General features: G+C 41.4%; 1 protein-coding gene across 9 annotated transcripts in view; it reads left to right on the top strand.

The window, feature by feature from the left end:
• The window catches only part of CELF2 (CUGBP Elav-like family member 2), a 557,258-nt gene that overhangs the window by 450,655 nt on the left and 79,218 nt on the right, over window positions 1-27,385 (top strand). For all 9 annotated transcript variants that reach the window (XM_027679569.1, XM_027679566.1, XM_027679564.1 and 6 more), the window contains one exon: window positions 4,852-4,934. In XM_027679569.1, coding sequence (XP_027535370.1) covers window positions 4,852-4,934 — 83 coding nt within the window. The remainder of the gene's footprint in view (window positions 1-4,851; window positions 4,935-27,385) is intronic.

Raw genomic sequence — 27,385 nt, 5'->3', positions numbered from 1 at the left:
GGTTGCTGTATTCATTCAAGCATGAAATCCTGGCTGAGAGATTAAGCCTCTTACACAGATCCCAGTGCCGTTAAATGCCAACGAGGACCGTGTAAGCCACATCTCTGAGTGGAGGAGAGCTTCCCTTTGTTAGTTGTTCAAAATTAGAAATGTAAACAGCTCTCATGGAGTAATTAGTCTGTGTTTGAATTGTGAGAAAGTGATAAAAATAATGACATGGCGGAGCTCCTAGCGATGTCATACAGCTGTATCTTACAGCCTAACAAAGACATGACTGCTCTGCTGGGAGGTAAATGTGGGTCATAGAGCAGAAGTCACACGGGAGGAGAAGTCCCATTGCATAAGGTCACTAACAGCTCTTTGAAAAAATCCCTCTTGCTTACAGGAGGAACGGCATTTTTTGAAGCTTCATGGCGAAAACTGCAATTCGTCATAATTCCACAATGCACACATGTGTCCTCCAAAAACCCAGGTTCTCTGTCAGCAGAAATTCGTGGCTGCAGTGGTGTGAGAGCCCTCACCACTTGCTCTTGTTTTTCCCATCCCTAACTCCTAGATGCTTTAGTGAACCTGTGGCTTCATGGTCCCCCTGTAATCCGTCGCTGCCGTCTTTCACGGTGACTCACATAAAGCTATTTCTAGCTATACACAAGGTGTTTTGCCCATGTCACTGTCTTGCTAAACAGGTTTCTGTGGAAATTAAATTAAAAAAATCTCCACCACTGGTGCTAATTGGTGCCTTTGGCAGGCTGAGCAAGGGCTTGTGAATTGAATGTGTCATGGAGAATTGAATGTGTCAACTCTCTCCCAATGGCTGGGACCTTGAGGTCTTTTTCTGGCACTAAATTTCCTTTGAAAAAAAGAAAAAAAGGGGGGGAGCGGGGAGGGTGGGAAGAGAGAGAGAAAAAAAACCAAGCTGAAATAAGAGATCTTTTCCCTTTTTTTTATGAGGTGTTGAAGTTGAGCATTGTAGTGTCCACGCTGAAGTGTTTGCTTGTCATATGCCTTGAGAAGTAGGGCTGTTTTCTGCTGTTGTTTCTCAGGCATCCCATTTGTTGCCATTAGATGCTGAGCAGCACGGAGTGACAGGTTTTATTCAGTCTGTTCAAGCATCTGGCAGGATAGCCATGAAGTTGTTGCCGATGTCCTTAAGGGACTGTAGGGATCTGCATGATTCATTCAGTATTTTTTTCAAGGTACAAAGAAGAAATGTCTTACGCTGTAGTAAATACTGTTCCAAGTAGAGCACAACCAGCTTAGCAGAGCGCAGGAGATTTGCTGCTTTGGAGGCACTGACTGGCAGCACAAGCTCCCGTGCCTTTGGGCAAGAATACACTAACCCACGTGGAGTTAAACTGGGCTGTATTTCAGGCTGCTGAGGATTGGCAGAACCATGTCCACAGACCAATTCACATTTTAAGTTGCCCTGACTAGGAGGGGAGAAGGTTATCACTGCCAGGCTTTGAGTTATTTGGGTGTCAGAAAAGCCTCGTTGTGGTTCAAGCTGCTGTCGAGTTTGTTGGTGATGAAGCCAAGATTATGTGTGCAGGGGGCTGGAGAGGGGAGGGTTGCAGTTTTTATTTTTCTTTCAGTAGGAAACGTATTTTTTCTTTTCCAGCTGGGCCATTTGTTTGTCTTTGGCAATATTACGTTTACTTTGGGAAAATGGAGGGAGGAAGGTCTTTCAGCAGGGGACAGCTACTAGTACTAAAGCACAGATTAGCCATGTCCTTTTACACAGGTGTCTTCCCTTCCAATATTCCTTCAGAAAAGACTGAATTTGGTACTTTCTCTTATGTACTGAGCCAAAGAGATTTTACACTGCAAACTTCAATGCAGTTTGCATAACATGGCAGCAAGAAACTCTGGAAAGTCCATAGGCTGAGTGATAGAGTTTCCTTGGGGACCACCTGCTCTACTACCTTTTCTGTTCTTCTGTGTTTTCTTATTTTTGAGTCCAGCCCTGACCTCTGTAGCAGATTCAGGTGTCCACAATAAGGTGTCCGTGCTCTCCTCAAACCACAGTAAACTGGGTCTTGTTGTGAGTTTGGTTTTTTTTAAGAAGTTACAAGCCAAATATGTCCAGAGAAAAATTTTTATCCATGTGCATTTTCAAAAGTATCAGTCTGTGAGCTTAGAAGTCTTCATTTTTGTCAAGGTTCGATAACCTGCCTGAAACATCTGCACATTTCCCATTAAGCTACTGTTTTCTTCCAGCCCTCATTCACAGACACATTTTTCTATCCTGAGCTATTACTTCCCAAAAATGACCAGTTAAAGGGTATTTCACAGCATATTCATCTTTCAAGTGCAGTTCTTTCAAGTAGCGCCAAGAGTGATAAACCAATAGATTTCAAACTTCTCCTTATCAGAATGAACCCACAGAGCTGAAATCTAAAATGAAACTCTTCGGGCCCATGGAAAAGGACATGGCAATTGCAGACTTGTGATTACAGCTTGATATTTTCCCCTCTGAATTCTCTCTCCTGGTTAAAAAGCTATATATTAAAAATCTAATAAATGAAGAAATAATAGAAGATAGACTTTGGGACTAGCTAGCAGGATAGAAAAATGTTGCAGTGTTGTCTCAAAGTTGCACTATTAAATGTCACAAACTCAGATTTGTTTCCTATTTTTCTATTTTTTTCTATTTTCATTCTGGAGAAAAATAATTCAAATTTTCAGAATTTTCCAGTGAAATAAAAGGTTTACAAACACTCACAAGAAGCACAAACAGGCTGTGGCTGTCTGTAACACACATCCCTGAGAACAGTGTTCCACTTACTGAAATAATTATTAAACCGTCTCCATCGTAAAGTGTGAAATTTTAAAGCTGTTGGCAGTATGAAAAATGTTTCTCTCAGCTGTGTTATGTCTGCATTACCTGCCTGCCCATGTGTTGTAGTGCCTGCAAGTGATTTTCTGTGTCAGGGATAAACTCGCTGCATTCCAGCTGGGAATACATGGTCACCTTTGCTTGTTATGGAGGTAATGATTGTTGCTGGTCTGGCTGCAGAGCTGGAGGGAGCATTCCCAGTGCCGTGCACGGCTTGAGCCAAGCAAGAGGCAGTGGAGGGGCCATTCTGGATTCAGCCCTTCCTTCCGAGGACCACCTCTACACAGTCACTTACAATGTTTGCTGTGTTCTGCTGTGCACACCTTCTCCTTATCTTCTTTACCATTATGAGGATGCTGCATGGCTGAGCACAAGTCATGGGCGTCAGGTGGGCTGGAATGCTTCACCTTGGCCAATATTAGGGAGCTGATGCAAACATCATCTTTGCTCACTGCCTAAAGCACAGATTATTTTATCTGTGTCATGCTCCAAGGGAATACCAAGGCTCGTGAGCCCCGGGTTCTTTTATTTACTGATTGGTTTTGACATTTCTCTGGAGTTGTAACAAACCTCTGACTGTGCTTAAGAGAACAGGATTGCTTTCTTATTCATCAGTAAAACCTGCATCATCTTGCTTGATGCGAAGTAGGTTTTTACTTCAGGAGCCACTTCTGCCTCCCAGCCGGCATTCCCCAGCATGTTTTCCCTCTCCCCATAGTAGCTGGGTCACCAAACACTACATCTGGATCCACAAGCTCTATAGCAGCTTTGGGATCTCTCCTTACTGCGGTTCCAAAGCAGGGACTGCCCATGTCCATGGGACAAGAGCTGGATTCAGCCCCACTGTATTTCCCCTGTGGATAGAGTAGCAACCAATTATTCCCTAAGGGTATTCCTGCATCACTGATTTACTGTGCTAGATGGGAGCTTTCCCAGCATGAATTCTCCTTATGTCTGTACCTGTAATCTTGTGTTATGGACATAAGTGTGGCAGGTGGTGCTCTCAAAGTGGTTTCCCTCCCACTGAAAATAAAGTTGGAGTCACAAGCTGGGATGTTGTGTTGAACATCCCACTGGCAACAAGGACCTCCCTCAGTAAGTTCTCTGCATGAACACTGTGCATGCCTAGGAGCAGGGCTGGGACATTACAGATTGCAGTGAGGCAAATCCTGGTCCTTGTTGTTTGTCCCATGCATGTCACACTATAGCTGTTCCCTTGGGGATCTACCTGTGAGCCCTGACCTCGCCCTGGGGGTGGTGTTGAGCTGCCTGGGTTGTGTGTGCTGCAGCAAAAGCTACTTGACATGTTTGCAGTGGAGAAAGTGGCAGCAACCCACCCCACAGACCACCCAGTTGGACCATGCTGTCAAAGGGAAAACCAGAGGATTAAGGCAACTAAACCCACCCTCTTTACTGAAGATTAGGCAGATGCAGGGTGAGCAGAACCTCCCTTTACGCTGTCAACCATCAGCAGCCTCCATTATCCCACCATGGTGAATTCTCCTGTAGCTTATTTTTCATTCTTGCAACTGAGATGAGTGTCCTACCTCCAGTCCTGCCTGGTTTCAAAAAGGAGGGGAACCAACCTTAGCTCTTTTATGTAAGGCCCTTTAAATAAGGTCCTGCTTTAACCTGATTTTCTGCCTGGGATGCAACAATGAATTCCTGCTGCTTGAGCTTGCCATGTTGCTTATATTCAAAGTATAATGGGGAGCCTTCAGAAAAATATAACCTTATTTACACTGTACAAAGCCAATTGGATTTTGGTTAACAATTTCTAAGTGATTACAGTTCACTAACAATGTAGGTGTGCTATAGATGCAATGCACAGGAGGGGACTTTTTATTTTAAACCATACAGGCTTTCTTTTATTCATGTCATTCAGGCAGCCTCAGGATAATTCACATTTACAGCTTTCATATTGTGTTGTTCAACCACTGTTTTTTCTCCCTGCCTATTGTACTCTCACAAATCGTACTCACTAATTTCTGAAAGCTTTTCATTTCTCTCTATAGGTTGTTGTTTCGTAACATTTTATACAAGAAAAGCTGCTCTTGAGGCACAGAATGCACTGCACAATATTAAAACTTTACCTGGGGTGAGTACATTTACTTTTTAATCCTAATTATTTTACTGCCAGAAAAATAGCCCTTTTACTCTCGGTGATGCTTGGTACCCCAAATGACCTTGATCTCTGCAAGGAGGGTGGCAAACCTGATGGTCTGTCCTGTACCAGTGCCAGTCCTGAAGCAATGGCATCATTTCCATGGGCAGCTGCTCTTCTGTAGAAAGTCCCTTGGCTGGAAATAGTGCTGATACCTGCTGACTAAAGGCAGTGACCAAAGTGCAATGTAGATTCATTTCTAATTTTTTTTTTATTTAAGGGGGAGGGAGGGTGAGAGAGGGGGAAAAATATGTAGATTCATTTCTAATTTTTTTTTTATTTAAGGGGGAGGGAGGGTGAGAGAGGGGGAAAAATACGGCAGAAAAACACTACACCAACAGGGCTTCGAGTTTCAAAAGGGAGAGAGGAGCAAAAGACAAAAAACAGCCAACTTTGTTAAATGCAGCCTTTATCCACATGGTTTCTAAACAACCTGAAAGCATTGGTGTGGTAGCTGCCCATCTCAGGGTGTTGTAGAGCGTGGTACCACATTGCTGCTTGCACGGTGTCATCCAGTTCCCTGCCACCACCTCTCCTCATCACCTGCTCCCAATGATAACTCACACCAGCACTCAAAACAGCTGTGGTTGTGTTGTACAAAGTGTTCCTTGCGTTATCCTGTGGTAGTTTATATTTAAATTGCAGGGCTAGAGAGAAGTATATCACTGGTAATTGCATGCCTTAACTCTGAAATTTTCTTGTTCCACTCTTTTTATTTTTCCTGCTGAACGTAGCCAAATATTTTGAGGATGGAAAAGTAAAAATATAAAGGATGGAGGTTTATTCCCTCTTGATGCAGGAGAAATGTTGAAGTATATGTTTGAAGTGTCTGGTTACAGACATGAAAATAAATAAATACACTATATAAACGAAGAGAGCATTGACTGGACTGACAGTTATATGGCCAATATCTCCTTTAGTTCCTATGTGCTATATGTGAAATTGGACACTATATGTTTGAAAAATTCACATCTGGCCAGCTCACTTTATGCAACTCCTGTTAGGAAAGCCACCTTATCTGTCATGGAAATTACCAGCCTAGAGAAGTACATGGGACAGTTACCTGTGAATCCTGCTAATTCACCAAGGCAAAATGGGAGTCCTCTGTCATTTGCAGGTGTAAATGCTCTGAGTGGTGGTAGGAAATCTGCAGAGGTAGGCCAGCCACAGGAAAACAGGAGAAAAATTGCGGCACTTGAGATTCAAGTGATGTTTTCCAGCAACTGGCTCTCAAAAGGGGCAGTGTCAAGACCTTACAAGCCTCCCAGTAGCAGGCTTGGCATTAAGGTTGTACAGGAGGGATGTGTCATCCTCAGAGAGAAATGAAGGCTCTGAAAGATGATTTCCTTGTTTGTTCCCATCCCCACTGCCAGAAAAAGCCGAGCCCTTGGACGACTGCTCTAACCCAATTCAGCTAATGTTGCACTTAAACCAGCTCACTGAGTAATTGCTCTCCAACATGCTTTGAGTCAAATGGTTGTGCAGACTGGATGGACACTCTAGTGGAGGTGGTCCTGAGCTGCTGGAGCAGCACCCTGCCCAGACAGCATCCCTGAAGCTCTGCCACAAGATCTACACATCACTCCTCGTAGAAATAGAGGGTCCTTTTAGAAACATAGAATTGTTAGGGTTGGAAAAGACCTCCGAGATCATTGAGTCCAACCTTTGGGCAAGCACCACCATGTCAACTAGACCATGGCACTGAATGCCACATCCAGTCATTTTTTTAACTCTTCCAGGGATGGTGACTCCACTACTTCCCTGAGCAGCCTGTTCCAATGCTTGACCACCTTTTCAGTGAAGTTCTTTCTAATGTCCAATCTGAGCCTCCCCTGGTGCAGCTCAAGGCCATTTCCTCTTGTCCTGTCGCTGGTTGCCTGGGAGAAGAGCCTGACCCCCACCTGGCTACAACCTCCTTTCAGGTAGTTGTAGAGAGCGTTAAAATCTCCCCTGAGCCTCCTGTTCTCCAGGCTAAAAAACCCCAGCTACCTCAGCCACTTTTCTTTGCTCCTCTGTTGTTCCATGAGCCCCTCAAGCTGGTTGCTGTGTTTTGAGAGATCTTAGTTATTTCAGTGGGTGACGGGGAGAGGCAGACTCCTTCTCTGACTTCTACATATTCAGATGGCAAAGCTGGCTCAGCTCTGCATTGCATCTTACTTGAGCAGTGCACCATTTTCTCCTTCACTTTTGCACAGCTAATGAGCAGGTAGCAGTTAGAGACACTACTGTACCATTTGATTTTTTTCAATTTCAAAAATAATAATTTTTCTAAAGCTCTGTCTAGTTCTTTGTCTTTCCAAGCTGAGTTTTTATGTCCTGACTGTGAGGTTACAAACTTTCCTTTTAAGGAAATGTGGAAATTGCATCCCTGTGACTCTGGGGCCTGATACAGCCAGAGATGTTTAGATTTGACTTTAAGTTGTTATACCTACTTTTTAAATGGACACCTCTAATAAAGAGAAGCAACTTGAATACAGATCTACTACTTGTCCTTCAGGATGATTCAGCATATATTATATAACAGATTCTATATTTTGCACGTGCAGTATGCTGACATTCAGCATATATGGAGATACTGTTATGCTGCATCTGTGTATGCCCAAAATAACTTCATTTAAGCATGCTTTAAAGTTGTGGCACACGTGCTGAAAACACTTCACGTTAGCAGGATTCTCCATATATGAATTTTAGCAATTTCTGTATTGTTCCTCTTGCCTGCTAAGCAGCTTTTACTGAACAAGCAGGAATTGGTAGTGGATAGGTCCATGTGTGAAATAATCTCAGAGCAAATGGAAGCAATCTTCTGGCAGAGCTGCAACAAGGGATGAATTTGGATCAGGTTCATTTGGGCATCAAGTGTCAGCTTGCTTCCAGTAAATGAGGTATGGTCGGTAGGAGGTTCAGTAATAAGGTATCTCCTGGAAACAAAAGAATCTGTGCCTTCCACTTTTGCTGTAATACCACCATGCATCAGATAAGGCATCCTTAAATAGCCCAGGAAGAAAATCCGAGGCAAAGGCAGGTGATTTATTAGTGTAAGGTAAGGAAAGCTGGCAGAGGCAGGAGCAGGGGGCTGTAGGGATGCTGTGGTGCTTGGAACTCATCTGTGTTTTACCTGCACTCAGGTGTAACCTGTGCTGCTGCAGAGGCATGGAGGAAAATACCTCTGTCTTCATTAAATGAATGAACCTAGATTATTTTTGGGGTAGTCTCTTCATTTTTTAAATGCAGACCTGCTCTGTGTGGCTTGGTAAGGAGGTTTTGGATCGGCACCAGTGGAGCCAAAAAAGTGAGGTTTTTAGTGTGAAATTCATCCCCCTTCCAAGACTGCATGTTCAGTTTAATTTAAGTAGGTATTTGAGCAAAGCCTGCAGTGCTCTGTCTCTATCTCTGCTTTTTGCCTGCACCTCATCCTTAACAGAGACATGAAAACACGAGCGCTTGATCTGCTCCTTTGAGCTGCACCCTTTTAGTGGACATGAAGAAAATAAGACCAGATATAAATGATTAATGCAGGATCTTGGAAGAAAATATTGCAGGGTGCCTTGCTGTTTGATTACAAGCCTTGGAATTAGTCAACATTTCCATAATTCTAAACCAATATACACCTGTTTTCCCACTGTGATGTGAAGGCACAACTTAATTTAACAGAAACCCTGCTGTGCTAAATCTCTCATTAAATACCAAGCTAGTTCTGTAATTTAAAGTTGCAGCACTACTATTTTAACTGAATTGCCTTTGTATTATAAAATTAATAAGAAGTTAATGATGCACTTTGCTGTATTCTCTCAGATATTTTTTTTTTCACAGCAACAACAACAAAAAAGAAAGATAAAGAAGAAAAACATGTCACCAGCTGACATCTCAAGGCTTTTCTGGTTTTAATCATTTTCCTGAGGATAGAAATTCATTTAAAAGATTTTTTAAAAAAATTTTAAAAAACTTTCTGCACAAGTAGGATCAAACATCATCTTTCTTACTCATGATTAGTATAATCTCTCTGTTAGTCATAATATTCCTTGTCATATAATGGAGCTTTTATCTTCCCCGAAAAATGTATTTAGATATCACTCGTTATGTAGGATTGCTGCTAGGCAGAGAAGATATGCAGTGTTTGAGAAATACAGGCATATTGTTATATATGAATCAGATCAACGAAACAGGGACAGTTCCCTTCTGTTTACTTGGTGCTGGAATCACAAGTAGCTTTTATGTCTTGTAAATGAACAACATGACTTTTCAGATGTGTCTTTTCAGATATAACATGGAAGCACACAGCTGATATCCTCATAGCTCATACGGATGTGGTTTGTATTATTCAGCTTAGAGTCAGGTTTTCTTGTAGTGTTCATTTGGATTTTGTTTTAAAAGGCAGAAGGGAGAAAAGGGAAAACCTCAATTTGATTGTAATAATGATCTTAGAAATCTGCTTCTTTGGGCTGAGATGTAGAACTGAGGCCTTAACTATCTCATCTTCATTAAGAATCTCATGGCTTCGTTAGAGGTGTTTAACTTCTATTCCCTAAACAGAATAATCCAATAAATTCCACCCATCTAAATTTATTCTGTACCTTCCATTAGATGTAATAATCTTGGTTCCCCCATGCTCTAATTTGCTACTTAGTGAAAATTGGCTTCTGTATAGAGGGCAAACCTCAAAGAGCCTTATGTAGGGACTGCTTTAACTGCCTTCACAGCACTGACATTTCTTCTTTGTTTTAGTTTTAACATGCTTTATTTTAAAAACAGAACGTTCTCTGGTTTGCTAACTAGTGAACCTGGTAGGATTTCCTGGCAAGAGTTAAGTGCAGATAGGTAACACAATAGTGGTATATGTTGGTTGGATTCTCAGAGCCAAATAACTGAATAAATGCACCTTTAATCTCATGCAGAGGCTGTTTGAGGTCTGGAATCAATGGACATCCATTTGTAAAATCTACACCTAAAACTCTTTGGAGTCTTTGCTCTGTAGTTGAAGTTAGATAGGTTGGACATGACAACAATTGTTTATTGCCTTTATGTACATTTTTTGATATATCCTCATACCTAAGGTTATCACAGAAATAATTAACAGCCCACACCTATTTAGGCCTCTGCACTCCCATGCTTTTAACAGACTCATGGTTTGCGTGGTTCTTATTTCAAGTGGGATATACACGTTCCAAGTAGCAGCAAACCATTTGTATTGAAGTTCTGTCATGAAATTAGCTGTATGAATTGATTTAATTAACAGTTTAACAATGGAGAAATACAGTTTTGAGAAAGCTCTTAATATTTTAACAGCAAGGTGGAGTTTGTAGGATCTGTTTTGTAAAATATTCATGGCTTCCTTTTTTGCCAGATGCAGGCACCTATGACAACTTTCTATGAAACCTCGTTCAGTTTCTGATAAAATACCATCTGGCCAACAAGAAGCAAAAACCCCAAATATATTTCTGATTTTCACTTTACATTATGAGCTCCTTTCTAATAACTATCCTGGCATACTCCTTTCTGGAGTAGTGTTTTAATATCCAACTCCCTTCTCTGCTTTAGGCCTTACGGTTTGTCAGTATTATAGGAACATCATGTAAAAATTACCTGTAATAAAAAGGTAATCATCCAATACGACTTGAATAATAGCCTGAATATGATATATCCATGATTTTGAGAGATTTTGACAAACAGAAAGGGAATTCAAAGAGCAATTAAGTTAGTTAAGGGATTGAAGTGATTGATTTATGATGACAAATTAAACTAATTCAGTATCCATATAGCATGGCCAAATGCTGCTTAATGAAGAATCCAAAAAGTCTAGAACTGTTTAAATTATAAAAATAACCAGATGGGAAAGCAGAGAATTCCCAGGGAACCTCTATTCCTAGAAACTAAGCTGTAAGGCATTGAGTGATGTTAAGAAAGTGAATCTGGCCCATTCCTTCCCTTAAAATACAATTCAAATGGATAAATTTTGCCCAGCTCAGAAAGAAGAAAAGTGTTTTTTTATTATGCAAACACACCACTTCCACCTCTGCCCCTCCAAAAAATGTTGCACTGACTTTATCACTTCAATGAAAAATCAATATTTGTACTAAATTCAGGTACCTTATTAGAAAGGCTGTGTTTGCACCTACAGTTGCTGTGAAACACCTAATGGATCACCAGCCTTGGATTAATAAAATGGAAAAAAGTGATTTAGGAACCCAATGAAATCCCTGTAAGAGGCTGAACTTGCAGCTTAATGGCAGAATGATTGGTGTTGTGCAGGTGTAGGGAGAGTGGAATATTGAGCAAGTGAAAACAACTTCTCTAAATTGAGCAAAACATTTAATTCATAGTTATATTGTCCCTTTCTCTCAGTGAAGGATGGGGGTCAAATTCATCTTCCTGTACAGCCTGATCATTAGGATAACTTTTTGGCATGTCAGGAGAATGCAGCTCATATCCTCTCTGACTTGTTTGTTGAAAGGATTTGACTTGGATTGACCTAACAGAGCCTTCAACACTGGACTTAGTTGAGATTAGAGGTCACTGTTTCTCCTCTTGAAGCTGTTCCACTGTGTATGAAAGTATTAAACTCTCATGAGGGTGAAAGAAAGCAAGTCACAGCACTTGGTTGCCCAGTGCTGAAGGCACTGACTCAAGTAATGTGATATCTGGATATGAGTCTGTGCTCTACAAAGTATTTTATTCTTAGGAAAAGCTTCAAACATTTGGAAGACACTCTCCAAGAATAGGGAAGTGCAGGAAGATCCATTGACTTGAGGACTGGGAGAAGGTGGCTAAACCTTGATCTGCATTACTTGGGGGTGATGCCCCAGCCTAAAACCTGGGTGTGTCAGGGAGGTGAAGAGCTGCACAGGGCATGAACATCAATGAGCTGTTTTAGATCCCAGACATTCCTATCAGGCTGTTGCTTTTCCATGGTGCAGCAGATCTGGTGGGAAGCAGAAGCACATTAGCCCAGCTGCAAATGCGGTTAGATGCATTTACCTTTTTAGAGCGTTCTTTTGGAGTAGTTCAGGAATTTTTTTGCACAGCTTTGCAGTATAATAATATTGGGATGGAAATTAAGTAATGCATAATAAGGGCTTGACCTCAGAAAAATTCACTGATGTGAAGCCCATCCCCAAAAGGCCGTTCTGGCATGTGACACTGGAACTTACCTCCGATTTCCAGAACTCCAACCAGATGAGGTCATCACTTTGCAAAATCCCTCCAGACTGTTTTGTCTGACTTAGAACATCTTACTCAGCGAGGGTGGAGGATCAGTTCACAGGATATCACTTTCAAGCTGGGTACCCAAAAATCACTGATTCAGAGAACCTTTTGCTGTGTACTTCAGAATGGAAAGCTCTGAAGAAAATCAAGAGGCCATTACTAGAGTACCCCAGGGTATTGCAAAGCTCACCAAGATTTAGGTGGGATGCTTACCTAAGGATAATAGCCCAGGCACTCTCTTAAACAGCTATTTATCCTTCTGCTGGTGTTAGCTGTTTTCTGTTATCTGGAACAGAAAGTACAGGTGCTTCAGTCAGCCTCATTAGCACCACGACACGAGCTATTAAAATTGTCTTGGTAATGAAAAACTAGTTCAGGGAGCCTTCCTAGCTGTCTGACTACTCCTACAATCGTGAAATTAGAAAGGCAAATCGTAAACAATGTTGCAGGCATCAGGAAGCAACATCATTAGAGATGCCCTTGGATGCCATTTACCTGCCTCGATAGCAATGTTTGGCACCCATGGATCTGAGTTATGTTAGGACTAAAGAGCCTGGGCCTCATGGCGTGTTTATAACAGAGAGACTGTTTGTTCAGCATCCTCCTGCCGTTGTGTCCAGCCCTGTGAGCTGTGCTGCCTCCTTCAAACACCTTGTGCTGTGTGGTCCATTGCTATTGAAGGGTTGCAGTGGTGTCTTGTTTAGTGTTTGCATTCCCCTGGCAGTGAGGGAAGCTGAGGTATCCCCATCCAGCTTTCTCCCATCTCATCCAGGTAATGAACCACACTGTGCAGGTGCAGCATGCTATTCTATGTGACAACGTGCACAATGAGAGAGAGAACATAAGTTCTGTCCTCTCTGTGGTCATTAGAAACCCCATAATAATGGAAAACCAGGTGAAACTGGGTGGCTTGATTGAGCCTTCTGCTCTAATAACACACTTTGGACAATCATATTCTGGCTAATTAAAAACACTCTTTGCAGACCCGGAGAGATAATTGATTTTTTGCTCTTTCTCTGTAAGAATTATCATCTTCATCAGCTAAGTTGGAAGAGCCACTTCTTCATCTGCTCTTCCCCCTGTGGTGTGCAGAGAAATCCTTCCTCCTCTTGCCAGCAGGGTCCCTGGGGCTGCTAGAAATACTCAGGGATTCATTTGGGTGCAAGCACCAATCTGGAGTACAGACATGTTCATCTGATTGTCATGGTAGACATCCAAAACCTTTAGAGACACTAAAAAGAGAATTCCCACCCTGAAAAGTCATGGAAGACACGTAGTTGCAGAGCTTATATTTTAAGCTGTCAGTGTGTGGGTCAAGTGATCAGCACCCTCTAAAGCAAAGAGCAAATATCAGTATTAGTGGGACAAGGGGGAATGGCTTTAAACTGAAAGAGGGCAGGTTTAGATTAGATATTAGAAAGAAATTCTTCACTATGAAGGTGGTGAGGCACTGGAACAGGTTGCCCAGAGAAGCTGTGGATGCCCCATTCCTGGAAGTGTTCAAGACCAGGAAGGATGAGTCTCGAAGCAACCTGGTCTAGTGGAAGGTGTCCCTGCCCATAGCAAGGGGGTTGGAACTATATGGTCTTTAAGGTCTCTTCCAACCCAAACCTTTCTATGATTCTATGATTAAAGTGTTAAATACCTTTTAACAGGAAAAGCACTACCAGAGAGGACAAGCTAATGTTTGTTTCACTTTTGGAATGGTCCATAATATCTGAAGGAAAGGGAAAAGAAGGATAGAATGTCCATCTTTTTGCTGAAAATGGTAATGGCTTTGCTCCCAGACTGTAGCCTGAGTATCTCTAGGAGCAGAGAGAAGCAGTCATTGAAAAAGATACCACCATAACTCCATTTATTGGCAAAAGCTTATCTCTATTGCCTTGTGCCAGGGAAGTTAAAAAAGCAAAAACTGCAAAAGAAAAAAGAACCACATTGAGCTAAACAGTCTTAAGCAGTGGTAAACAAAATGTAGCTTCCTTTGTGTTGATTTTTATCCAGCTGCAGCCAAATATCAAAGCAATATCAAAGGAAAGCTACCCATTAATTAATTCAGACTGACTTCACAAAGCAAGCTGGAGCTTTTGCTGATATCTGATTCTGACAACTTCCTGATCTTCACAAGTTGTCATTAAGAGTGGCATTAAAGCAGTCTGCAGTCAATCTCAGCTCTCACTCTATTGTAGCTCAGAGATGGGCTATCGGCCGTTGCGGAAGGGGGGATACGCAAGCAGGGGTTACAATAAGCAACTTTGCTTCTTTGCAAATGGAATTTGCAATTTATCAGGGAATCTCATTAATACACTGCCTCTGTCATTCATCCTAGGAATGCTCACACATTCCCACTTGCAACCATTACAAGTTGCAGCGAGTGGAAATTTTCTCTTCTGAAGGAGAATCACGGGGAAAAAAAAAAACAGAGAAAGAAACTGAAAACGAAGCTTGTGTCTGAAAGGAATAATTAGAAGTCTGTAACGATCTTTAAGAAAGCATGAATAGAGCCTTATCACTGATTTCAAGATAGAGAACATTGGATTCTGTGTTGAGGAAAGAAGATTGTGGAAAATAAGGCACTAATCATAGGATAAGATTAGTTTTAAACTAAGTACTCGGAGCAGCCTGGTCTAGTGAAACCTGCCTATGGCAGGGGGGTTGGAACAAGATGAGCCTTAAGGCCCCTTCCAACCCAAACCATTCTATGACTCTATAAACTGAAATTCAGATAACCTCTATAACTGAAGCTTGCAATTCCACCATGAAAATAAACACAACACTCCAGTGTTCCTTACCGCTGCCAGGATCTCTCAGAGGGATTAAAGCCTCACGCAGAGATGCGAGGGATGTGATACCTTTATATTTCCATTCAGCTGTGAATGGCTCAAATGATTGAAGGGAGTTTGTTTTCTAGACCATCACTTGAGCAAGTATCCACCAGACAGCAACTAATATTATTTTGTGGCAAATTCCTGACAATACCTTGGAGGAAAATGTGCTGTGTTATTATACAGTAGGTTCATTTCAGATATTGCAAAGAATACAGAGAGGATAAGTGCTGTTGTGGGAGTACCTCACCAAGCATCCACAGCAGCATCCATGTAGATGGTGCATTTATTTCCTTCAGGGCCAAGTACTGCCCAAATGCCAGTGATAAATGGGAATTATTTTTGATTGTACAGAGAACTGAAGATTTACCATCATAAGAGGTGAAATAAAGCTTAGATCAAGTATCAGGAAAAAAATAAACAGTGTCTGTTCAATTAGAATAATCTTCTAAAGGAAACAAGGTTAAATCCCAATTCTTATGGGGGGTTGGGGTAGGAAAGCATTAGAAAATATGGCATAGACAGTAATCCTGTACTGGCATTAAGTCGTTCAAGATGAGCTACTGGATTATTTAATCTCTCATTTCTCCAATTGCTAAGAAGTGAAGGAAATTGCTATGCTCGTGTGAATATAGAATCCTCCTATTTGTGCAAAAATATATGATTAGCCAAAAAGAAAGATCTTGCTAAGAGCTTCAGCCAGTCTAAGTGCTGTGCTTATACACTTGTGTCTGGAGGGCTCTGAGGGTTGCTCAGGCAGGCATGTCCCTTGCCTCTTGTGACCCTTTTCATTTTGCAAAGAATGACATGGGTTTATCCCAGTTTAAAAGTGGCCTGATAGCTGACAGCCCTCATGTCTGCCACTTGTCTTCCTCCCTGTTGACATGAGAGCCAAAAATAGAGGATGTGACATTGGGGAAATTTCTTTTCTGCACCCATTCCTCTTCCCCTGTGCTTTCCTTGCCCTCTGCTAGCTTTGCTGGCATTGCAACAGCCCTCAGGCTGCATTAGCCTCTCTCAGAAAAAATAGCATATGCCAAGAAACCAGGAGTTCAAGACTTCCCAATAGCTCTAAATGCTACCTTTGGAGCAGGTAGGATGAATGGTTGTAAGAGCTTTTAGCTCAGTTGGTTTTATCAGAGGACCTTCCTGCTAGCTCTCCGTGGCCTCCAGCTGTTCCACCCGAAGCCATCTCTGCGAAGAGATTTCTTTGACCTTTAGGCAAGTCGCGTGTAAAGATGTTACTCTTGGGGCACAACGCGGAGAAAACTTCTAATTGAGTAGCAGTAAAGAATAAGTAAGGGAAGACAACTTTTCCCATACTGACATTTATAGTCACTAAATGAAGCATATTGTTGCTTTTTTCAAGAGAATCAAGGGGCCCTGTCTCAGGACACAGGCATTAAGGTTCATGTTTGGGGTCAGATGCTGGTTCAGATGGGTGGAGGCAGGTTGGTTTTTGACTTACTGTTCCTGATGCCATCCCTTTTACTAATCACAGCTTGATCCAAACACCACAGCCAGCTGGAACTGACTCATTCTTCAAAAATATATGTTTCTGCTAATGTTGTCCATTTATTTTTTGTTTGTTTAACTTCCCAAACACCTATTGACAGACAGAAACATTCAAATACATTAGAATTCCTAAAGATTAGCACTATAAATATATACTGTGTGTGTTTAGTTTGAGTACAAACCACTTTCCTTATCCCAAAGAAAGCACTGGCAGAGTACATTAGCTAGAGAGATGCTAAAAAATTAAAGAGAGTGAGTTCATACAAAGGGTGGTTAAAAATAACGTGGTTGCTCTACGTGATTCTTACTGTTGTTTGTATGTATACACAACTAGAGGTTCGTATTTTGGTGTGGACAGTGTGTGTTTGTGTATTCTTGTGGCTGGATACTGCAGTGTCATTCTGTTTTCATAGATGGATCAAATATCAAGGTATCTTTTTCATTCTCTCTCCACAGCCAGATTATTTTGCCACTGCAGAGTATTGGCATAACACTGAGAGCTTTTATTTGGATGCTGATACTGGATAGTCGTGGAAAATTCCTGTAACTTCAGCTCATAGAGAGCTTAAATAGAATTTATGAGCCATATCCTCATTTGGCGTAAAATATTATGGCTCTGCTGGTTCAACAATAAAACTGTACTACTTATTCCAGCTGATCTCAGTCAGAAGAGCAGGATTTTTGACATCTTCATTCAAAACCTCTTTTCTACCTGAATGCTTTGGCTATTCCCTGCAATATTTAGAGGCATGCGTGTTGACAAGTAGTTTGGGGCTCATATCTGCCCTTTAAAGAAATCTGGATTGGTCTGTCTTTTGGTAACAGGGAGAAATTTGACTGCTTTCTGCTTTCTGGAGGGGTGGGAATTGTGAATCGAGAGATATATTCCGAACTTAGAACTTTTCTGCACCTTTGCTAAAAGTGAAAACAGCAGCAGCCCCACATCATCAGTGCCTACTCTTTCTATATGTTGTACCCTTTGCTCTAATTTAAAAGGTAGAATTTCAATAGAAGTTATAATTTTGATGCTTTGGGGGCTTATTTTAGACTTACCTCAATCACACTTTTTAGCTATAAGATGTTCTTGCTAGTACATTGTAATGCAAATAGGAAAGCCTTCCAACAGAACTTTAAAAAAGCTTTACATTAAAAAAAAAAATTCCTATAGCCTAGAATTTGAGTTTTGTATCAAATAATAGACTCTAGTTTCTGTCAGAAGAGGAGCCCAAGTGCGTTGCTGGATGAAGGTGACCTTCCATGCTGCAGAAAGAGTCAGGCAGAAGATCCGCTTAGTAAATGAACAGAAAAATCTCTGATGTGAAACTGGGGGAGTGGCTGAGGGTGATTTCTCTCTTATTAAGTGAAAGCAAAAAATTGAGAAGATAAGTATAGATGAGATAACACTGTGAAAGAAACAGAGAAGCCCCTGACTGTACTTTCTTACCTTTCTGAAATGTTGCTGTTCTTTGTCATCTCTTTTAAAGGGTTATTTCCTGAATTTTAACTTGGCAAAGGTAGAGGATATCGATGAGCACAATCACATGGTGTTTTCCCAGAGCAGAGTTCACAGAGCAGATAGTACATGCAAGCACAGAACAGCGTAAATCTTAAAATAAAACTTGTGCAAAACAAGCATTTAATATCCTGGTAGCCTTGGCCTCACTGAGAACCAAGTTTGTGCTTTGCATTACAAAAGCTATTGCATGTTTTTAAAAACCTTCCATTTAAACTAAATTTCTTCACAGTCATTGGTAGCCTGAAAGAGAATTTATTTTATTTTTTGTTGGGATTGTGTTTTTGGGAGAGAAGAAGGAGTGGCTAGAGGATTGCTTTGTTTTCCTCACAAGTTTCTAAAAATCATCCTAGATGTTGATGTGAAATTAGAGGGATTTATGTAGAAAGGGAGGGGTTTCCTGTGGACCAGGCTCAAAGCTTAGCACCCTAAAATGGTGACCGCAGACTGAGCTACTTGAATATTTCCATTTGGCAGCAGAGGTCTTTTTTAAAATGGGAACACTGTCTTGAGCCTTCACAGATTCTGAGAAGGGCAAAAGTCACTGAATATGCCCTCAGGAGTCAGTGGTTCCTAAGCAGGGAATCTGACTTTTCCTGGGAGAAGAAATGCGAAATCTGCCTCTGCAGACCACCAAAGTAAGCACAAACTCTTGCTTTGCTGCCTTCTCCTTTTGGGATGGTTGAGGGACCTTTGTTTAATTCCCATGGGAGGTGGGAGGACTTCTCACAAAAGATGAGTTAACACGTAGCGTGTTTTGGCTTTGCTCTGGCTCTGTTTTCCAAATACTGATGTGGGGCAAGGGAGTGTTCTTAGATTTGAAGGAAAAGTACTCCTTTTTGAGTCTTAAAGTCCTGTTGACTTCAGGAAACAAACACCCAACTAGGGAGGTGGAAGAAAGTACGGCTTCAGAACACTTGAGTCATGTCCAGTGGGACATTGACTGGAAGGCTTGTGTCATGCTGGGAATTGAGTCGTGGCATCTTAGGTCATGCTGGGCAAATCCACCCAATGCAGCACAGGGCTGCATTAGTTATTAGCTGAGATCCCAAACCCACTGCAGCTTGGCTGGCATTTGGTTGCTCCAGCAGCCCTGGATCGCTGCTTCAAGTTCTTATGTTACCTCTTGAGTAGGGTGTCCAGGGAGTAATACTGTAAAAAAAATATGCTTGTGTGGAGTACACACGCTAATTAATGTCTTACCTGTATCTGATGATAAAATGACAAGATTTTTGGATTGATTTTGCTTCAGTTGTGGAATAACTCCAGATGAATCACATATAGCCTCTATGCCTTTTTCCCCCATTACCTTCCTTTCTGCCGAGAAGAGATAGCGGCGGTAAGTACCTTGCAGTGGTGTTAGGAGAGGAATCAATTAGAGCGTGAGGAGCTCAGGCTCTGATGTGGTGTGGACAGCTTGGCTCCCTCCCTTCGGATCGTCATTCCGGCCCATGCAGTGCTTCCCTGCGTGGCACTGGGCAAACCGCCGCCTCACCGCGCTTCGTTTTCCGCTCAGAAACCTGGGCAGGAATTTTTGCTCCTTGCAGTTGCCTTGAATGGGTGTTAAAACCCAGGCAATTAATGTCACGGAGAGACTTTTGTTGTCTTCCCGCCCCACCCTGTTGGCATGCATACTTCAATTGGCAAAATGTCAACAGAAGTTATTGCCGCTGCAGATGAGATGGATAACTCTTGCTGTTAAAATAATATCTCATGTTTTGCTCAGATGTCTAATGGGTTTGCTTTTTAAGCATGGATGATACGAAATATCCCCAAGGCATTATTCCCAACAAGGTATACAATCCCACTTAATGTCTATTTTTAGGATTGAATAGCTTCTGCAAAGCCTCATTTGTTTGAAGAGAAGATAGTTAATCACTTTGCTTTCCCAGTGATTTTGAAGAGACAATTTTTGGCCATATCTCCTGTTCTTTATCTCTGTGTTTGGCTCACTTGTGTCTTGGAGTTGTTGCCATAAGTGTGGGAGGTAAGAAATGAAGGGATTAAATAAATGGAGGAGAACTGCTAACAGAGCAACACTAGCTATTTGTACATTAGGAAGGGAATTTCTTCTAAGACATCCAACTTTTTAATTTCTATATGAGGATACAACTTTTAAAGGAGACTGAGTGCTACAGCCTAATTAGTAAATGTACAGGAGGAACAGCAGGATGTGGGGGTGACTGTGGAAGGGATCACTAGATGAATTATTAGTATTAGTATTATTACTTCCATTCTTATTATTATTTCTATTATTTTTTAAATTTTTAATATTATTTTAAAGCACAGCTTAGTTTTTAGTCTCTCTAACTAATGTTTAATTTAACTTGAATTTGAACCACAGAGTGTAGTGGATTGCAAATGACTGAGTTGGAAAGCTTCCAAAAGCCATTGAATTTCAGCGGTTTTAGTGTTCTCCGGTAAAAGAAACGACTTGTTTTAAGCAAGCTATATGCTTGTTTCTGTGCTCTAAATAGAAAATAATGATGTTATGCATTACCGCATGAACTATATTTGGCACCCACCAGCAATATTCATTTTCTCTTGCTTCTCTCCCTTCCTCCTTCCCTCCCCCACTCTCTCTCTCTCTCTCTCTCTCTCCAAAATATGCATATATATATGTCTGACGGTAATCTAGGAAGCCAAGTAACTGACCACATTCTTCTACTACAAAAATTGTGTGAATACCTAACACAGCTTAAATCCCCTAAATTGGGATTTATGAAAGGATGACAGCAAACAATCTTCTAGCTATGCCATCAGTCAGGCAGTTACAGCAACTGCTTTACATTTATTTGTGAGAGTCTATGTGATGGATGCATATTTGTCCTGCTTTTACCCGTGAATAAACTAAGGTAAATTACTCCAACCAATACTGGGAGTCCAAAGCTCTGCCTGTGCTGGTGAAGCAAGCAGGAGCATGGTGCTGGTTAGCACTTTCCTGCCTGGGCATATCTGAGGGAATAACATGGGCTAGACACTGTTCCCACTAGGCACTATGGACAAGGACATCCTGTTTCGAGAGGAAGGAGAAGTATGGCTGCGTAAATGCAAGCTGTGCCATGCCACTTCTTTTAAGAGCCAGAGAGCAGTCCCTTGCCTCTTTTATTCACTAGTATTTATTTGGCCTTAGAGACTGTCCCTGGTTCCCAGAGAAGTTCCCTGAAGCTGTAGCCAGATATTAACTGCGTAATTCAAGTTAGTTTGACCCTAGAGAAGTCATTCTAAACAGTTCTTTTCGATAGGAAAATACACCTCTTTCAGTTCTGGGAAACTAGTATCACTTGTGAGTCACAAGGGTTTAAAAAAGCAAAACCAGTTGGCAATGAAGTGATGTGAGAAATGTGTTTAAGAGCTTCTCTGAAAGGATCCTACAGAAAAACTGGGGAGCTAGAAGCTGAAATGAGGGGCTGGGGGGTGTGTGTAGAGGTATCTGCACATAATAATCCAGAAAAACAATGACCTCTGAAAATCATTTAATTCTCTGGTGCTTATGGACCATTTTCTCTTCTTCCTCCAGTCCTTTGGTAGGTCAATATATGCCTTCCTGACTTCCAGACTCAGTGAAGGTGCTCAGGAGCCTGGCAAGTAGAGATGCGTTTTTTCCTTGGACTGCTGGTCTAATTAAACTGCACTCACTAATTGGATCAGGAGCTTGGAGAAAGGTTTGAATTCATTTCCAGACTGGAGTTAGACAAAGAACATATTTTTTTCCAAATGGCTTTCATGCTGGTACCTCTTTAGGTGCATTTCTTCTCCTGTGCCCTCAGCCTCTCCCTGCTGCTCCTTGATATTTTCTTTCTCTTTGGTTTTTCTATTGATTCCAAAAAGTCTCCGGATTTATAATCCTTCCCCCAAGAAGAATATTAGGGTTTAATTAAGGTCTGACATCTCTTCCTCTCTCTCCCACATTCTTTCCTGACATTTTACAATTCTGAGAGGTAGAAAATATGAAAGAAGTCCCCTTTGGCTTCAACAAGTGATTAATGCCAGCAAGGAGAAGTCCTAAAGTGCTAGAAATGACAAGATACATGCAAGCTGTCATCATTTAATCCTATTGCTTTCTGTTTGGTTTGGATATTACCCAAGTAACCCAAGTTCTTCAAATTTACCCTTTGCTTGGGCGAAAGTTTAGCTCCATTGTGTTGTGTTTCCCTGCAGTGTGGTTTGTGAGAGTGACAGGTAAGGGACTGAGCTGGGTCATGGCTAGAAACTTATAGCCAGAGCAGATGACAGGGAAGAGAGGAAGGGGACAGGTCTGAAAAGGGCTAAGAGCTTTAGAAGTCTTCTGGTGGCTTTAAAAGTTTATAGAAAGATGATGAGAGGAATGGTAAGCAGTGAGGGGTCATGTATAATATTGTCCACACACATCCCCTCAACTCTGGTGGTGTAAAGTCACACTGTGCTTAAGTTCAGAGGTCTTTGAGGTGGTCTTTCAGTGCCATATTGAGCTGGGTGAAGGTGTGGGCAGGCTTACGTGCATTCCAAGTCCTTTCTTGCCAAATGGTTTTCTTTCCTCAAGGCATGAGGAATCACAGGAGCGAGGCACATGCATCTGCAGTGGCAGGAGTGGAGAATAAAAGCTGCTAATGGATGTATGAAGGTGTTTTTGCAACGGACCATAAAGTAATGAGTATTCATAGTCTAATTATGTGACTAGAGTTTCAGAGGTGCTGAGGGTACCCAAATTTCACAGACCCAACACAGCTGCAGCAAATTGAGCCCATCAGCTCCTTCATCTTCACTGAAAAGCAGCTCCTGCTTTTAATCACTAAAGTCCTCTGTAAGACTAACATGCTCACATGTTTAACAAAATACCTCTTATTAAACCAGCCAATACAGACCATTTATGGTGCTAACCTCCTCCTCCTACAAACCTTGCTTCACTCACAGAAATTACTGCTCTCAGGAAGTCTTTAGCCCACCCAGAACATCTGAATGCCCATTTCTCTTCAGAAAACGGATGGCAAGCAGGTGCCCAAAAGCCTTTCCACCAAATATACTGACAACTCCAAAAGGAGATTTAAGCAGTTGCAGGTGACTCGATGGCAACTTGGACCATGCCACTCCTATCCTCATCCATGCCTGGAGACAGTTCTTCCCCACTCACCCTTAGCACTTCAGGGTAAAGATTACACCTGATTTGAAGCATCTCCTGACTAAACAAAACAAACAATACGTTGATCGCCTCGTGCAATGTGCAAGCACACAATAGTAATCACAGCTAATGACTCTGCTAAATGCTAGACTGCACACACCTCCTTGTTTGGTGTTTGTTTTGTATACAGAAGGTAACATCGACTGAATAACAAGGATGCCAAGTTACAGATGGGGTTGTGGAATCGTATTTGACAGCCGATTAGAGTAATCTGACAGAAATGATGACTTAATCACCACGACAGACTCCAAATTCCCAGACAGAATTCCACCCAGGTTAATCTAATTTCCTTGCAATATTTTTGCCAGAAATAGACTCTTAGCCGGCTTGTTTTTCTCCCATGCAGATGTCACATGGCTTTGACAAGAATGTAAATAGGAAGCATTATTGTGGTTGAAAAGATGAGTTTGAGGCTCTAAAACTGGAGAGGGTGTGTGCCTTGAGAAGTTTTGGGTTGTTCTTCTGTGGTTTTTTATCTGATGAAGTTACATACAGTGGGATGTACTCAGGAAAAAGAGGGGAAAAAAAAAGAGTTAACTATTCAATTGTAATTCTAGGCCAGGCGTGGTCCTGCTGGTGCCCTGGACATTGCCAGCAGCCAGATTCTCATTGATTTTAGGGGGATTTTCAGGATTTAATGTTTGACATTTTTCTTTGCCTTTTTGATTCCTGTGGACCATCAGCACCCCTGCTTGGGATGTGCCCAAGGAGACGTGGTGATGTGCTTGGCCTCTGGCTTCAGGTGGGCTCTGTTAGAGTAATGAAGCCCCCTTTTTGCTGCCAGCACTGCCACAAGGCACCAGCAACCTTGGGCAACAGGCATTTGCCTGCTCTCAGTTGTAAAACAGTGGCATGGTGTGTTTTAAGACCTATGAACAGAGAGTGCCTGTAGGAAAGGTAGGATGTGCTGTACTTGCTGCACAGCTGTGAGCTCTCTATAATATTGACAAGGAGAGGTTGTTCCTTACAGCCCGTACTCCAGCCTGGGTGTGATATCCCCATGCACAGTGCTTGCCAGGGGAAGCTGCCAACGCTCAGAAAGAACTTGCCTGAGAGCTGTGTTGCTCTCTTTTTACTGTATGGTCTGAGTGCAGGGTGGTGTTCAAGTCTATAAATTATTTGCTGCGGTTATTTTTCTTACTCTTGCCTATTTGTTAATTGCAACTGTGCATTTATAAATACTGTGCTTTCTTAAACAAAGATTTTTTCAAGTAAAGAAGAAAATGCTTCCTGTTGTTCTGCGTGACAGCATGACATACTGAGAAAGCACTTACCTTGAGATCATAAGTGATGTATAGCTGCAATAACAGGTTTCTGATAAGACATGAAATCCTTCATTTCAGTAGATGACATGATTCTAGTGAGTGGCATCTAATTTGAAACAGGTTTATATCATCTATAATCTTTTGGAGGGCCTGGGAAAGCGCAGCTATTTTATTATTTTTATAGCCTGCAGTTATACAAGGAAGATATAAAACGCTCAGATTATTTTCTCTTTTGCTCATTGTAGAGTGAAAGGATAGTACCTATTTAGCTTTTGTCTCTGCCCCTTTAATTTTCTTATTCACTGCACACTTCTTTGAGAGTCATTCTTTTCTTTTCTTTTCCTTTCTTTTTTACACCTACCTTTAAATATTTTATGGGTAGAGAGCTTATAATATGTATTGTCACGGCAGTTGTCTCTAGAGGTCAGCAATGAGTTTAATAATGAGATGCGAACCAGTGACTCTGTAAAACCCATTTCAGGTTATAAATGGCATGTTTTATTGAATCTAGTGTTAAAGGTTGTTAACGTATCAATTGGTGATGGTCAGGGTTAAACAAGCTTCAACATGAGCCCTCTCATGTTAGGAAACTGTCAGGAAGGTATTTTTCCACCTTCCTCTTCCGCTGAAGCCAGGTTTGTGTATCGCATCCATTTTTTCCAGGATGTTCTGTAGTTTAAACTCTCCAGGCCTGAGCTGGATCTTGTGTTGGTTTTGCACCTATATAATTTTAAGCACAACAGCATCGCTCCCGAATTCAACTTGCTGGTGTGAAGGGAGTTTGGACCATGACTTTTCAGCAGGAACCTTTGAAATCAAGTAGAAAACCAGCTGAAGCATCCTGTTAAATCTTGCCTCTTGCTTCGTGAATGTACCAGATTACTGACTTAATGAACTTGGGGTAATTATGTGTAACAGAAGAGGACAATATCGGGTGCAATAAATGTGTTTGTTGGGTGACACTGATCTTTGTGTTGTGACCATGGGCTGCAAAAACAACTTCTTCACATGAATTCAGTCTAAAGTTGGCTTCTGTAGTTCAGGCAGTTTGAGAAGTTCAGAAGTGAGAGGTTTTTAACATTGTTAGAATTGCCTTTATTCAAAATATCTCCTCTTTGGAGTATATAAATGCAACTATAAAGAGCGATAGATTCTCTGTCTACAAAAGGCCTGAATTTGGGTTTCTGTTATAATCTGCATATTCCTGAATTTACAGTACTTACCTTTCTTTCCTCTATTTTTTTACCACTCCATTGCTCCTCAGAGACATCAGTAACCTTCAGCAGGCTCATGGAGCAAGTTACACCTTTTTTCTTCTTTCTCTTTTTGATTGCTGAGTAGACATGCTGCATCACATTCCCATGAATTTTAAGTCTCCTGCAGTGCCCAATGTATTGTTGATTTCAGGATAAATATTAAGCACTAAAGACAGAGTACGATAGAAGTTCCCTTTTTCCTATAAATTTGATCGAATAAGAGTGGCAGAAAAGTGCTGGGCTATTAAGGTCCATTTAGGAAATGAATGATTCAAAGAGAACAGAATTGTTAAAATTGAAGCAAATTTATGCATCCTGGCGACTACATCTACCTTGTGGCTTTGCCTTTTCCTTAGGGCACAGTGGGGAGTTTGCAAGCAGCACAGGCAACGCATTGATTTGCAGGGCCAGGGAGCATTCTGGACTTTGAGTAAATCTTACAGAAACATTCACAGCTATATTTTATATTTTCTAAAGAATCCAGCATCTTTTTCCCTGGAGGCTAAGTGGCTCCACCAAAAGCAATACAGATTTGGGTTTCTGTGCTGCTTTGAAAGCACATTTGATATGAGGGCATGGATGTTCTCTCCTGCTCAGCTGTTTTTGTTTCCCAAAGTTTGTCATAATAGTCTTTTATTAAAAAAATGGAATTGCCTCTGACATTTTCAGGCAATACTCAGCTCTGCTGTGCTGAAAAATGATACAAAAGCAGATAGAGCATACATTTATTTATCTGCTCACGTGAATCAGTAAGGAATTGCTGAGGAGAGAAAAAGCAGTGGCCCTGCTGCTGCCGGAAGGTTTGTGCAGTCAAATCCCAGCAACTATGCAGAGCCTATGAAAGAAAATAAAAGTGAGGGTTTTTGCAAGCTTAAAAATTTCCCACATTGAATATCAATGTGAGGTCAGTTCTGAAGGCTTTTGAGAACCTGTAACAAAATTTCCCTGAGTACACCACAGTGGCCACATGGCTGGCTATAACCAATGTCCACAGAAAAGCCACACACTCTGATCAGAGGGAGCTCAACTGTTGTGGTGTTGCTATTCCTGAAAGAACAAAAGCACCATTTGTAAAAATTTTGTTGGAGTTATCAACAATTCAGTGTGGGAGCAGCATCATTTAGTAGAGAAAGCTGAGGACACACCATTAGGATGCCGTGAGATGTTCAGCACGGAACGCTGCACATGGGGGTAGGTTTCCTTTGCAGTAAGAGGGACATGAATGGAGGAAGAGGTTGAAAAGGAAAAAGGATTAGGAGTTTTTATGGAAGCCAGAATTGTTCCATGTTGTAGTGGAAGCTTTATGAATGAATGTATAATGTATCCTAAAACGAAAAGATAAAATACTGAACAGTTATAGGAAGCTATTGTAAGAAGCAAGATTCTCTTCCTCTTCAGTCCTGAAAGAATCAGCATGCTTTTTTTAATTACAAGCAAAGTTCATTTGTCAAACTCAAGTCCTCTGAGTATGTTTTAAATGCTTGCTAGTTCTTAAATTACTTGAAAATTCCATCTTGGTTTTGGCAGTGGTTGAGCTCGAGGAAAAAAAAGTTGGTAAAACAGAAACCAGTCATGCCATAAACTAATGAGGGCTGTAACTTTAGAGGTCTTCTGAAACTAGATACAGCAAATTAAAGATTTATAGGAGTCCTGTGG

The sequence above is a fragment of the Neopelma chrysocephalum genome, unplaced genomic scaffold (genome assembly GCF_003984885.1).
Source record: "Neopelma chrysocephalum unplaced genomic scaffold, ASM398488v2 Primary Assembly neopelma1_45, whole genome shotgun sequence".
Taxonomy (NCBI): domain Eukaryota; kingdom Metazoa; phylum Chordata; class Aves; order Passeriformes; family Pipridae; genus Neopelma; species Neopelma chrysocephalum.
The sequence above is the reverse complement of the archived record's forward strand: the minus strand, read 5'-3'. Positions and strand labels throughout refer to the sequence as shown.